Source organism: Sapajus apella, unplaced genomic scaffold, assembly GCF_009761245.1.
Source record: "Sapajus apella isolate SASKATOON/1434 unplaced genomic scaffold, GSC_monkey_1.0 scaffold40, whole genome shotgun sequence".
NCBI classification, from domain to species: domain Eukaryota; kingdom Metazoa; phylum Chordata; class Mammalia; order Primates; family Cebidae; genus Sapajus; species Sapajus apella.
In genome coordinates, this window is record NW_022436980.1 from 18,723,892 (window position 1) to 18,737,975 (window position 14,084).

The 14,084-nt window shown below is 44.2% G+C and overlaps 1 protein-coding gene across 2 annotated transcripts; it reads left to right on the forward strand.

The window, feature by feature from the left end:
- The first annotated feature begins 7,351 nt into the window (after window positions 1-7,351).
- RPL24 (ribosomal protein L24) lies at window positions 7,352-14,084 on the forward strand. Of its 2 annotated transcripts, XM_032299237.1 has the most exons (6): window positions 7,554-7,627; window positions 7,742-7,817; window positions 8,400-8,510; window positions 11,699-11,835; window positions 12,402-12,465; window positions 13,960-14,084. In XM_032299237.1, exons 1-6 carry the CDS (start codon window positions 7,623-7,625, stop codon window positions 14,038-14,040), a joined length of 474 nt encoding a protein of 157 aa, XP_032155128.1. In that variant the 5' UTR covers window positions 7,554-7,622; the 3' UTR covers window positions 14,041-14,084. The 2 variants fall into 2 exon arrangements, with proteins under 2 accessions (XP_032155129.1, XP_032155128.1); XM_032299238.1 differs by lacking the exons at window positions 11,699-11,835; window positions 12,402-12,465; window positions 13,960-14,084 and having other exon boundaries at window positions 7,352-7,640; window positions 8,400-8,515.

The window sequence follows — 14,084 nt, forward strand, 5'->3', positions numbered from 1 at the left end:
TGGCCCGTTACAGAAAAAGCTTACTAATTCTTGTTCTATATAAAGTAAAATCTAAGTAGGAAGTTAGACAGTGAAAGAGTAGAAAGGTTTTCAGCTTGGGCACAGGAGAAAGAACCAATGGGGTATGTAAAAAATAAGCAATCATTCCCTACCAAATCATATTTTAAAATCATATTTTGGCCAGGCACAGTGGCTCACATCTATAATCCCAACACTGGGAGACTGAGGTGGGAGGATCACTTGAAGCCAGGAGTTTGAAACCAGCCTGAGCAACAAAGCAAAGCCCTCGCGTCCACAAAAAAATAATTAGCCAGGCACCTGCCTGCAGTCCCAGTTACTTGAGAGGCTGAGATGGGAGGATCGCTTGAGCCCAAGAATTTGAGGCTGCAGTAATCTGTGATTGTGCCCCTGCGCAATTGGGCGACAGAGGGAGATGCTGTCTCAAAACAACAACAAAAACAAACAAATAAAAAACATGTTTTCTTGCATTTGCCTTTTTGAGCCAATCAGTAATACCAGTTTCTTCCAGAAGATGTCTCCCTTTATTTTCCCTAAATAAGAGGAAAAATTTCAAACATACAAAAAATTCAAAGAATTGTTCAATAAACATTAATTTACTTATGCTTTGATTTTTTCTTTTGGAAGGGTGATGTGGAGATAGGGTCTGGCTCTGTCACCCAGCCTTGTGTGCAGTGGCACAATTAAGGTTCACTGCAACCTCCACCTCCTGGGCTCAAGCGATCCTCCCAAATCAGACTCCTGAGTAGCTAGGTCTACAGGGAGCACGCCACCACACTGGGCTCATTTTTGTATCCATCTATCTATCTATCAGTCTATCATTTTTTGGTTTTGTTTTTGACACAGGGTCTGGCTCTGTCGCCCAGGTTGGAGTGCAGGGGCACAACCTGGGCTTACTGCAACCTCCTCTTCTGGGCTTAAGCCATCCTTCCACCTCAGCCTCCCAAGTAGCTGGGACTACAGGTATGTACCATCACACCCAGCTAGTTTTTGTATTTATTTGTAGAGATAGGATTTCATCATGTTTCCCAGGGTGGTCTCAAACTCCTGGGCTCAAGCCATCCACCCACCTCAGCCTCCCAAAGTGCTGGGATTAGCAGTATGAGCCACTGTGCTGGGCGCACTATGTTTTTTGGTGGACAAGTACATTTCTCCCTAAATACTTCAGCATGTATTTCATTAACTAGTGTTCAATATTTATTTAGTGTCCTTTCTGCTGAAGTAAAATTTACAAACACTGAAGTTTTCAAATCTTAAATGAGCATACCCTGAGTTTGACAAACTGTGTTATTAAACCAAAAGTCATGAAGATATAGAAAACTAAGCAGTTGCAGTAGCTCATGCCAGTAATCCCAGCACTTTGGGAGGCCAAGGTGGGTGCGTCACCTAAGGTGAGGAGTTCAAGACCAGCCTGGCCAACATGGTGAAACCCTGTCTCTACTAAAAATACAAAAATTAACCTGGTGTGGTGGCGGGCACCTGTAATCCTAGCTACTTGGGAGGCTGAGGCAGGAGAATTGCTTGAACCCAGGAGGCAGAGGTTGCAGTCTGTCAAGACTGTGCCATTGCACTCCAGCCTGGACAAAAAGAGTGAAACTCTGTCTCCAAAAAGAAAAAAGAAAACAGATATAGAAAATTATGATTCACAAGGAAAGTTCCCTTCTACCCCTTTCCAGTCAGTCCTTCCCCTCCCAGAGGCCACAGGTGTTCTGATTTTTTTCCCCCACCATAGGTTATTTTGCATGACATAGAACTTGATATATATGGAATCATATGGTATGTACTTTTAATGTAAGTCTTTCAATTACCATAATGTCTGAGACTCATCAATGTTATGGAAATCAACTGTTCATTCTACTTTGTTTACTAGTACATTGATAAGTAGTAGTACATTCTACTTTGTTAAGTAGTAGTACGTTGATATATATTATAGTTTGCTTATATATTCACCTATTGATGGGCATCTAAGCTGTTCCCTATATTTGTCTATTATGAATAAAGCTGCTATAAGTATTCCTGTATAAAGTATGGGGATTTTTCCCATAAAGCATTTTTTTTTTTTTTTTTGAGACAGAGTCTCGCTCTGTCGCCAGTCGCCAGGCTGGAGTGCAGTGGCACGATCTCGGCTCACTGCAACCTCTGCCTCCTGGGTTCAAGCGATTCTCCTGCCTCAGCCTCCCAAGTAGCTGGGACTACAGGAGCATGCCACCACACCCAGCTAATTTTTGTATTTTTAGTAGAAACGGGGTTTCACCATGTTGGCCAGGATGGTCTCGATCTCTTGACCTCGTGATCTGCCCACCTCAGTCTCCCAAAGTGCTGGGATTACAGGCATAAGCCACCGCACCTGGCCTCCATAAAGTATTTTTTTAATTACAAAATAATACAAGTGGTGCTTACTCTATTTTTCAGCACTGAATTGTGGGACACAGATCTATCAATCCCAAGGCACATAGTAATTGTTTGGAACTTTTTATTATGGAAAAGTAATTTAAAAGTGTATAACAATATAAAGACTATTCTGATGAACCCTAGTCCTAATATCCAGCTTTAACCTTTACCCACGTCTGGCCACCATCTTTCTTTTTTTTTTTTTTTTTTTTTTTTTCTTTGAAACAGAGTTTCACTCTTGTTGCCCAAGCTGGAGTGCAATGGTGTGATCTTAGCTCACTGCAACCTCTGCCTCCCAGTTCAAGCAATTTTCCTGCCTCAGCCTCCCAAGTAGCTGGGATTACAGGTGCCTGCCACCACAGCTGGCTAATTTTTTTGTATTTTTAGTAGAGATGAAGTTTCACCATGTTGGCCTAGCTGATCTTGAACTCCTGACCTCAGGTGATCCACCCGCCTCAGCCTCCCAAAGTGCTGGGATTACAGGTGTAAGCCACCAAACCTGGCCTCCCTTTCAAAGCACTTTCTGAAGTCAAACCTGAGTCAGGATTGCAACCCTGCAGAGAACTCTGATGGTAAAGTTTAAAACGATAGAATCCTTCCCACACCTGAGAAGGAAGTATTTTTTAGAAGGAAACACCAGAATCGCACTTAAGTCACTGCAAAGGCAGTCATGTTTATACATTTCTGAAATTGTCTTACTTGAACTTTAAGTGGCTTTTAGTGCTGTCAAAATGTTTCCATAACCTTCTGTGAGGTTACTATTATGGATCTCTATCTTCTTTATCCCATCTGCTCAGCCTCCTTCAATTGATTATTTTCCTTCATTCCTCTATCCTTTAAATATTAGTATTTCCTGATTTTTTTTTTTTTTTTTTGAGATGGAGTCTTGCTCTGTCCACCCAGTCTGGAGTGCAGTCGTGCGATCTAACCTCACTGCAACCTCTGACTCCCTGGTTTAAGCGATTCTCCTGCCACAGCCTCCTGAGTAGCTGGGATTATAAGTGCCTACCACCATGCCTGGCTATCCTGATTCTTTTTTTGATGACTCACTCTAGTCATGATTTCTATGGTGGTAGACACAGAAACACACTATCCAGATCTCCCTTCAAGCAAGGCCTTGCTGACTCACAGGGGGCAGCACGGGCACCAGCATCCTCCAGCCATCAGTAGGGCCCGGCTCAGCTGCTGAGTACCCCCTCACTTGAGGTCATGACTTCTCTGGGGCAGCACACTTGTAGTGACTGAGCAAGGCAGAAGTATAAAGAGGCTTCACCATTTTGTCCAACACAGAATGCTCCAACAGGCAGTAACTGTTCCCTAGCTCCTGACAGGGTTGACTGAGGTTTGTTTATTGATTGATTGCAGTGGCATGATCATAGCTCACTTTAGTCTCAAACTCCTGTGCTCAAGCAATCCTCCTGCCTTGGAGTTATAGGCATAAGCCACAGCACCTGGCCTGACTGAGGTTTAGTTGGGCCTATAACATATGCCACTTCTTCCTCTGCCTAACACTGTTTTCTCCCGCTTCTTTTACGAGACCTAATCTATAACAAATATCTTGAACCCCAAACTCGGTCTCAGTAACTGTTTCTCTGGTTTCCAGAGAAGCCAGCTTGTGACAGTAGGTGATATTATCCCACATATTCTGTCACCGTAAGTTCATTACTACTAAAATATACCCTTGGCTGGGCATGGTGGCTCACACCTGTAATCCCAGCTCTTTGGAAGGCTGAGGTGGGCTGCTCTCTTGACTCCAGTTCAAGAACTGCCTGGGCAACATCATCAAACCCCATCTCCACTAAAAGTACAAAAATTAGCTGGCCGTGATGTGAAACACCTGTAGTTCCAGCTACTCATGGGGTTGAGGTGGGAGATCACTTGAGTCCATGAGATAGAGGCTGCAGTGAACCCTGATCTACCACTGCACTTCAGCCTGAGAGACAAAGTGAGACCCTGTCTCAAATAAATTAATAAAATCAAATAAATTTGATTACGAACACTCTTCTGAGCATGTTTAACTTCCCACTTTTACTTTCACAGTTTTACTTTAATATACCAATCAGCATCTAGAACCCAGCCTTTTCAAAATTAACTCTTTCAGGCCGGGTGCAGTGGCTCATACCTGTAATCCCAGCACTTTGGGAGACCGAGGCGGGCAGATCATCTGAGATCAGGAGTTTGAGACAAGCCTGACCAACGTGGAGAAACCCTGAAAAATACAAAATTAGCTGGGTGTGGTGGTACATGCCTGTAATCCCAGCTACTTGGGAGGCTGACACAGGAGAATAACTTGAACCCAGGAGGCAGAAGTTGCGGTGAGCCAAGATGGCACCATTGCACTCCAGCCTGAGCAACAAGAATGAAACTCCATCTCAAAAACAAAACAAAACAAAACACCCCATAAAATTAAGTCTTTCCCTGACAATCCTACTCCCTTCCTCTTATCTGTCTCTCTTGATAAATGACACCACCATTTGCCAAGCCCCCATTGTCAACTTTTCCTTACCTCCTATATTACCTATTTCTATGTTAACAAATTACTCCCCAAAATATAGTTTAAAACAACAAACATTTATGATCTAACAGTTGCAATGGGTTAGGAATTCAAGAGTGGTTTAGACAAGTGGAAACTGGAAGAGCAAGGAACACGTTCTCCCTTAGATCCTTGATGCAGAGAGCACACAGACACCTTAATTTCAGCCGTGATACTGATTTTGAACTTACAGCCTCCAGAACTATGAGAAAATAAGTATCTGTGTTGTTACCAAGTCCATAGTAATTTGTTCCAGCAACCACAGGAAACTAATATAGCAGGGAAATATGTACAAATGGGTGAAGAAACTGTGAAGGGAAGCACACACTGTTCTCAGGAGGTAAAGAGGCTGAAAAGGGCACCAAGTTTGGTTCAGTATTGCTCCATAAATGAATAAAAAGAGAACAGAGTGTAGCTGAACCATTTGCCTATAATAAAAGAGAAAGCATGGATAAAGTCAGCAATAATTTATAGACGGTGTCAAGTTGTACTTTACGACACTGTATAATACAAATTCATTTAGGGGGTCTCTCTCTGCATAATTTCTCCCTATTCTAAGAGCATTTTGAGCACAGTTTGTTATGGGAGTGTTACAAGGAACCCTGACACACCAGCTCAAGAATGCCCTCCAGGAAAGAGTAAAATACAGCCAAAATCCCTAAGACCCAGTTTCCTGCATTTCTTCCACAGAACCAGTCAGGCCAAACGTGATTTCAAAGAACAATAAAACAGAATCTTTCTAAAATATTGGGAAGGGACTATGAATTCTGAGGTTCTGCAGAGTAAAAAGGACTGCATTCCTGCAGGTGGATCTTGGTTCCACCAGCTACCTAAACACAGCTGTACCTTGGGTCTTGTAGAAGCCAGGACTATTTCAGAAAGACTTTTTAAAATGGCCAAACGATTGTTCAATCAGCCATGATTTAGAACAGATATCGATGAATGTCAGAATTATTAAATTCATCAAGCTATTGAAGTCTGAGAAAACAACTCTTCCAAAAGTGTAGAAAGTATTCTCGACAACTGGTCAGTGTTGGTGAGGCTGTCACATTTCTACTCTTTGCTCTGCTTTTTGATTCTATAAAGTCCCCTCATTTTTTTTTTTTTTTTTTTTTTTTGAGACGGAGTCTCCTGCTGTCTCCCAGGCTGGAGTGCAATGGTGCGATTTCTGCTTACTGCAACCTCCCCACCCTGGCTTCAAGCGAATCTCCTGCGTCAGCCTCCCGAGTAGCTGGGATTACAGGCACGCGTCAACACGCTCAACTCATTTTTGTATTTTTAGTAGAGACCGGGGTTTCACCATGTTGGCCAGGCTGGTCTCGAACTCTTGATCTCAAGTGATTTGCCCACCTCGGCCTCCCAAAGTGCTGGAATTATAGGTGTCAGCCGTCGTGCCCCGCCACCTAACTCTTTTTTTTTTTTTTGAGACAGTGTTTTGCTCGTGTTGCCCAGGCTGGAGGCTGGAGCGCAGTGGCGCGATCTCGGCTCACTGCAACCTCCCCCTCCCAGGTTCGAACGATACTCCTGCCTCATCCTCTCGAGTTGCTGGGATTACAGGCGCGTGCCACCACGCCCAGCTAATTTTTGTATTTTTAGTAGAGACAGGGTTTCACCATGTTGGCCGGGCTGATCTCGAACTCCTGACCTCAAGTGATCCGCCCGCCTCGGCCTCCCAAAGTGTTGGGATTACAGGAGTGAGCCGCCGTGCCTGGACACCTAACTCATTCTTAAGACTGGTCCCAACATAATTGTACAGTTTTCCTAACATCAGTCAGTCACCTTATTAGACATTCCAAATCTCTTCAACCAGCCGTCTTACAAAACCTTTTTAGAGTTGCATACACAGAAAGCAGAAATCAATTATTACGTTTGTTTCCTAGTCATATACTCCAGCCTCCCACAGAACTCAAGAATTGCCTCTGGCCACTCCTTGTCATACGATGAAATTTGTAGCATCATAGAAGGGCTCAACAGATTGAGCCCTCGGCCTCCCAGCGGGGCTCCACCGACCCCCTCTGCTTCACTAGGCAGCAGCTCCGAATTGTAGTTCTTAGGCGGGTACTCAACAGAAATTTTGGAAACTGAATGAGTTCATGTTTGCAAGGCCTTTGGCATAATTCCTGGCACAGAGAAAGCGCTCAATGGATGTTAATTATAATTAATGCAAAGCACCACCGTGCACTGCTGGATTCGCACAGCCTGGGAGACGGTTCGGTTGTCATCACTTTCTTACAAATGGCTAAACTATTAACTTGTTTGGTTGAGGAAATGAGCAAATAGGGAAGGCAAAATGTGACTTGTTTTACCTGCAGGGCATTCGTCTTTGGGTCTCTTTATGAAAAGACAGAGGACACCTTTCTCTTCGGTTCACATTCTCTGCAGCCGGAAGATGGCTCTAGAACACTTGGCAGTAGGAGAAAGAGAATGACTCAGAAGCTGACTGCCTTTCTGGCAGGCCCTCTGGGCTCCAGTCCTCCAGCAGCCTCCGGAGGAATTCCACCTGTGGAAGTCAGTTGTCAAGGAAAACCAGATCTGTCGCCTCGCGGCGATGACGTCATCAAGAAGCGACGGGAATTGGGGGAGACTTCCGGCCCCCACCCGCGCCACGACTTTATAAGGTCTCTTCCCATGATTCTCTCCTTCTCTTCGCCATCTTTTCTCTTACCGTGGAGCCGCCGCCATGAAGTAAGCAGGACTGGTAGTTCACAATCGGCTTACATCCTGGGGCACAACGTCTCTCCAACGTCCGGGGCATGGCTGTAGACACCCTCCTTGATGGACTTTCACTTTTTGTTGCAGGGTCGAGCTGTGCAGTTTCAGCGGGTACAAGATCTACCCCGGACACGGGAGGCGCTACGCCAGGACCGACGGGAAGGTAAAAAGCCGCGGCCGCTTCACCTAACTTCTTGTACTCTGCGGAGGAAAGGCTGGTCTGATCCGGTTCAGACAGGTTCATTCCCAACATCACCCCTGGTCTCTGGAAGGCTTCGTGGGCGCTCTGTGGACTGGTCGTTAGGACCAGAAGCCTCTAAGTGAAGCCCCGCTATTTCCTGGGAGCCGGTCGGACGTCGGGAGGGGTTTATGTAAGCGGTGTAGGGACTTGAGTTACGGAAACCCCTCCCGACGTCCGACCGGCTCACGGTAAACTATTTCCGAGGTACCGAGATAACTGGCAGCTTCCCCTTGGAATCCCAGGACCGACAGCCGAATGCTTCCCAGAAGGACGCACCACCCTGCCCTTCGCTTTCAGCTTAAATTTCCTGCTCTTAAGAAAAAAACTAAACGCAGGGACCTTCATGATGCCACACAGTTACCTGCCTTTTGGTCTTTGTGGGTCTCAGTTTTGTAAAAGGAGAAGCCAGAACTAGAATATTAATCTTCTAAGGATTTCAAGCTCACTCAGCTTCTTGTACTTTGCATAGTTGGCTAGGTAATTCCTTTGAATGTTTCACTTTAGGTTTTCCAGTTTCTTAATGCAAAATGCGAGTCGGCGTTCCTTTCCAAGAGGAATCCTCGACAGATAAACTGGACTGTCCTCTACAGAAGAAAGCACAAAAAGGGACAGTCGGTAAGTGGAATAGCCTTGATGTTGTGGGGCAAGCTCCCTGAACGTTGGTTTTCTGCTGTGTAAAATTAAGTCAGACTGTATGCAAAAGTGCTCCTAAACTGTAAAGCATCAGCTAAATAGAAACTGTCTCTATATATCTTAGGCTAACAGCTATACCGAGTTGAAATTTTAAAGTCAGATAAATCACGTTAAGCACATTTGGGTTATAGGGCACGCTGGAAAGGCTCAAGTTTTCCAGTGGGAGGAAATTGAGTAGTTGCCATAATTTGGTTTTGATTACAATATTTATAGGATTCGTCCTAACGTAGCCATCAGTTGGCTGTGAACCAGTCCACCGTACTGGTTCGTTCTCAAGATAATGGTTTTTCTGGTCCTTAAGTGTCCTTTCAGCTGGGTGAAGGAGGTACGTGAGAAAAAGTTTGAGTGCCATGGTAGGACTAGTATTCAGGAGGCTTGGGTAGACTTAGCACCTTTTTGATGAAGCACTTTTCTAGGTATTGTGAGAAATAAATGCCATCAGACATAAAATATGTTGAAAGTTAAGAAGGAGGAGGAACTTAAAAGTGGATATGATGCACCTATTAGGGTGACTGTTCAGAAAAAGCATTACAGGTGTTGGTGAGGATGGGGAGAAATTGGAACCTTTGTACATTGCTAAATATCATGCAGCAGCTGTGAAAAACCATTTGGTGCTTTCTCAAAAGGGTAAACATAAAAATTATCCCGGCAATTCTACTTCTAAGATGTCCCCAAAACAGTTGAAGGCAGGGATTCATAACTTACACTAAAGTGTCACAGTAAATCCAGGCTTGGTGGCAGCAGCTGTACTCTTAGCTCCTCCGGAGGCCAAGGTGGGAGGATTGCTGGAGGCCAGCCTAGACAACATAGGAGACCTTAAAAAAAAAAGTTATTTAGATGGATAATGATGATAGCTACACAGCACTGTGAATGAACATAAGGCCACTATATATGTTTTTCTTTTTTTTTTTTTTTTTTTTTTTTTTTTTTTTTTTTTTGGAGGCAGTTTCTCTGTTGCCCAGGCTGGAGAGCAGCGGCAAGATGACAGCTCACTACAGCCTCAGTCTTCTGGGCTCAAATGATCCTTCCCACCTCAGCCTACCCAGTGGTCCGCAGGCACATGCCACCACGGCCCAGCTGATTTTTTTTTTTTTTTTTTTTTTTCCTTTCTTGAGACAGTCTCTCACTGGCATCCAAGCTGTAGTGCAGTGGCGCCATCTCAGCGCACTGCAATCTCCACCTCCTGGGTTCAAGCAATTCCCCTGCCTCAGCCTGCCGAGTAGCTGGGACTACAGGCATGCGCCACCACACTCAGCTGATTTTTTTGTATTTTTAGTAGAGGCAGGGTTTCGCCATGTTGGTCAGGATAGTCTCCATCTCCTGACCTTGTGATCCACCTGCTTTGGCCTCCCAAAGTGCTGGAATTACAGATGTGATCGCCCGGCCCCAGCTGATATCAACTGATATATGTGTGTGTATATATATAAGGATATATATATATATATGTATGCTTTGTAGACACTGGGAAGTCTTCGCAGTGTTGCCCAAGTTCATCTCAAATTCTTGGGCTCAAGCAATCCTCCTGCCTTGGCCATCCAAAGTACTGAAATTACAGGTGTGAGTCAATCCGTCCCAGCTAAATTATAATTTAAAAAGTTAAAATGGGCCTGGTGCAGTGCCTCACGCCTGTAATTCCAGCACTTTGGGAGTCCCAGGCAAGAGGATCCCTTGAGCTTGAGGCCAAGAGTTTGAAACTAACCTGGGCAACATAGTAGCGAAGACTCCAGTTTCTGTTTTTAAAAAGTAGGAGATGGGCTGGGCGTGGTGGCTCACACCTGTAATTGCAGCACTTGGGTAGGCCAAGGCAGGTGGATTGCCTGAGCTCAGGAATTAGAGGCCAACCTGGGCAACATGGTGAAACCCAGTTTGTACTAAAAATAGGAAAATTTGCTGGGTATGGTGGCAGGTGCCTTTGATCCCAGCTACTCAGGAGGCCGAGGAAGAATTGCTTGAACCAGGGAGGCAGAGGTTACAGTGAGCTGAGATGATGCCTTTGCACTCCAGCCTGGGCAGTGGAGCAAGACTCGGTCTCAAAAAATAAAAAAAAATTAAGATTGTCAGCTTAATGTTTTTACCACAATAAGAAAAATGTTTAAGTAGGCCGGGCACGGTGGCTTACGCCTGTAATCCCAGCACTTTGGAAGGCTGAGGTGGGCGGATCACGAGGTCAAGAGATCGAGACCATCCTGGCCAACATGGTGAAACCCCATCTCTACTAAAAACTACAAAAATTAGTTGGGCGTGGTGGCACGTGTCTGTAGTCCTAGCTACTTGGGAGGCTGAGGCAGGAGAATTGCTTGAACCCAAGGGGTGGAGGTTGCAGTAAGCCGAGATTGCGCCATTGCACTCCAGCCTGGTGCCTGGCGACAGAACGCGACTGTCTCAAAAAAAAAAAAAGGAAAGAAAAATGTTTAAGTGTGGGTTTGAGATAAAAATATTAAGTAATACTGCCATTTACTGTAGAAGCAATAAGATTTAATCATTCTAAAGAGTTTAAAATTAGGATGTCTGTAAAACACCAATATGCCTTATTTTTGTTAAAAGTTTTTAAGGTAATTTTGCATTTCTGTGCTTTAATAAACAACTTTTCAAATATACTTTGTTCTTGGACTTAAAGGTGCACTGCAAGATCTTTGTCTCATAAACACTATAGTATAGGTTTCCAGTATAGAATCTACAGAAAATGTTAGGTTAGATTCCACTCTGCCTTGATTCTTAAATGTACCCTACCTAACATTTGGTGGCTCTCTTGTCATAAGTCATTGTTTAACTTGAGTATTTCTCCTAGTGACTAGCTTTTAGTTAAAATAGCCGAACTAAAATTTCATAATTTTTTTCAATATGTAAATCATTAAAAGTGTAAACAGTCTTCGTTTATATTACTGCAGTCCATGCAATAACCATTTTTCTTAGAGTTCATTTTTTTTTGTCTATTCAGTTAAAAAAAATGGCTAGGATTCGTAATAAAGGGCCTCCATATGTGGAAAACATGTTTTATTTCAAATAACTATGAATTTTTTGTTGAATATGAACCTTAGAATTAATTTTTCCTCCCTCTAAATTCTCGAAAGAAAGGTTCCTAAGTGTGCCCCCCCAACTTTATTTTGCAGGAAGAAATTCAAAAGAAAAGAACGCGCCGAGCAGTCAAATTCCAGAGGGCTATTACTGGTGCATCTCTTGCTGATATAATGGCCAAGAGGAATCAGAAACCTGAAGTTAGAAAGGCTCAACGAGAACAAGCTATCAGGTGAGGAATGCCTTTTTTTTTTTGCTCTGTCACCTAGGCTGGAGTGCAGTGGCGCGATCTCCACTCACTACAACCTCTGTCTCCTGGGTTCAAGATATTCTCCTGCCTTGGCCTCCCAAGTAGCTGGGATTGCAGTCCAGTGCCTCCACGCCCAGCTTATTTTTTTGTATTTTTAGTAGAGATGGGGTTTCACCACGTTGGCCAGGCTGGCCTCAAACTCCCGACCTCGTGATCCACCTGCGTCAGCATCCCAGAGTGCAGGATTACAGGCCTGAACCATCACGCTTGGTCGGAATGCTTTCATTATGAGCATTCACCTGTTGAGATGGATTTTAGGTTTGGGTCTTAACTAATTAATGTTGCCGAATAGTCTATGTTAAGCTGATTTGGTGGTTAATGAAAATTATTGACAAACTCCTTGGATTTAGCCTACAAATAAATGGAGGTGGGGAAGGAAGGAATATATGATCATTGTACTTGTCTAGTACCGTCTAACTCCTAGTTAATAATGAGTTGTACCACTAAGGAGTAAAGTGCTTTTGCCTTAAGTTGTTTTTACCCCGCAGGGCTGCCAAGGAAGCAAAAAAGGCTAAGCAAGCATCTAAAAAGACTGCTATGGCTGCTGCTAAGGTAATTATGGGGTTTCTTGACTTTCTTAAAGAATACAACAGGAAAATTTCTTCTTTTTTTTGAGGCAGAGTCTCTGTTGGCCAGGATGGAGTGCAGTGGCACGTGATCTCGGCTGACTGCCACCTCCACACCTCCACCTCCTGGGTTCAAGCGATATTCCAGCCTTAGCTGGGAGTATAGGCACGTGCCATCACATCCAGCTATTTTTTTTTTTTTTTTTTGAAGTAGAGAGGGATTTCACCATGTTGGACGGGTTGTTTTGAACTCCTGGCCTCCGGTGATCCCCCCACCTCAGGCTTCCAAAGTGCTGGGATTACAAGTGTGAGCCACCGCACCCTGCCAGAAAATTTATTTTCAATCTAAATTGTGATAAATGAAAGTTTCACAGTTCTAAGGAATTGAGTGTAAGGCTCAATTGGAAATGATGTCTAGAACCGATTACTTGGTCTCCAGAGAGGTGGTCCTCTCCATAGCCAAAAGCATCTGTTACTGTTAGGAATTGGGAAAATAAAGGGTGGCTTTTGGTTTTGTGTTTTGGTTTTTGTTTCCTTTGACACAGGTTCTCACTCTGTACTCTGAGTTGGAGTGCAGGGCTTGCTGCAGCCTCAACCTCCTGGGCTCAGGTGATCCTCTTGCCTCAGCCCCTTAAGTAGCTGGGACTAAGGTGAGCGCTGCCACACCCAGCTAATATGTATTTTATAGAGATAGTTTCGCCATGTTGCCCAGGCTGGCCTCAGACTCCTGAGCTCAAGCGACCTACCTGCCTTGGTGCCTCAAAGTGTTGGGATGAGCCCCTGCGCCCTGCCTAGTTTTGAAAGTTAGTTACTGCGCCCTGCCTAGTTTTGGAAGTTAGTTACTATGGTTATCTAACATTGAGAAAAGCTGAGTCAACACTGCTGTTACTGAGAACTTTTCAGTGAGTTTGTTAGGATGCATTTCAGGATCGTGCACTGCACATGGTTGTGTCTCCTTTCCTCCAATCTGATGGTGTCTTTGTCTTTCATTGTAAAGATGAGCTTTAAATATTTAAGGGGAGGCCGGGCGCGGTGGCTCAAGCCTGTAATCCCAGCACTTTGGGAGGCCGAGGCGGGTGGATCACGAGGTCAAGAGATCGAGACCATCCTGGTCAACATAGTGAAACCCCGTCTCTATACTAAAAATACAAAAAATCAGCTGGGCATGGTGGCGCGTGCCTGTAATCCCAGCTACTCAGGAGGCTGAGGCAGGAGAATTGCCTGAACCCAGGAGACGGAGGTTGCGGTGAGCCGAGATCGCGCCATTGCACTCCAGCCTGGGTAACAAGAGCGAAACTCCGTCTCAAAAAAAAAAAAAAAAGAAATATTTAAGGGGATTCACATTAAAAGATTGGCACTAGAAATACAGTTAAATTATTAAGAAAGTGATCTAAGATACATAAATAATTTGGATGTGAAAGATGGGTAATAATAGGGTGACAGAAGTTTTGTGGAATAATGTCACATTATCTTTTTACAGGCACCTACAAAGGCAGCACCTAAGCAAAAGATTGTGAAGCCTGTGAAAGTTTCAGCTCCCCGAGTTGGTGGAAAACGCTAAGCTGGCAGATTAGATTTTTAAATAAAGATTGGATTATAACTCTA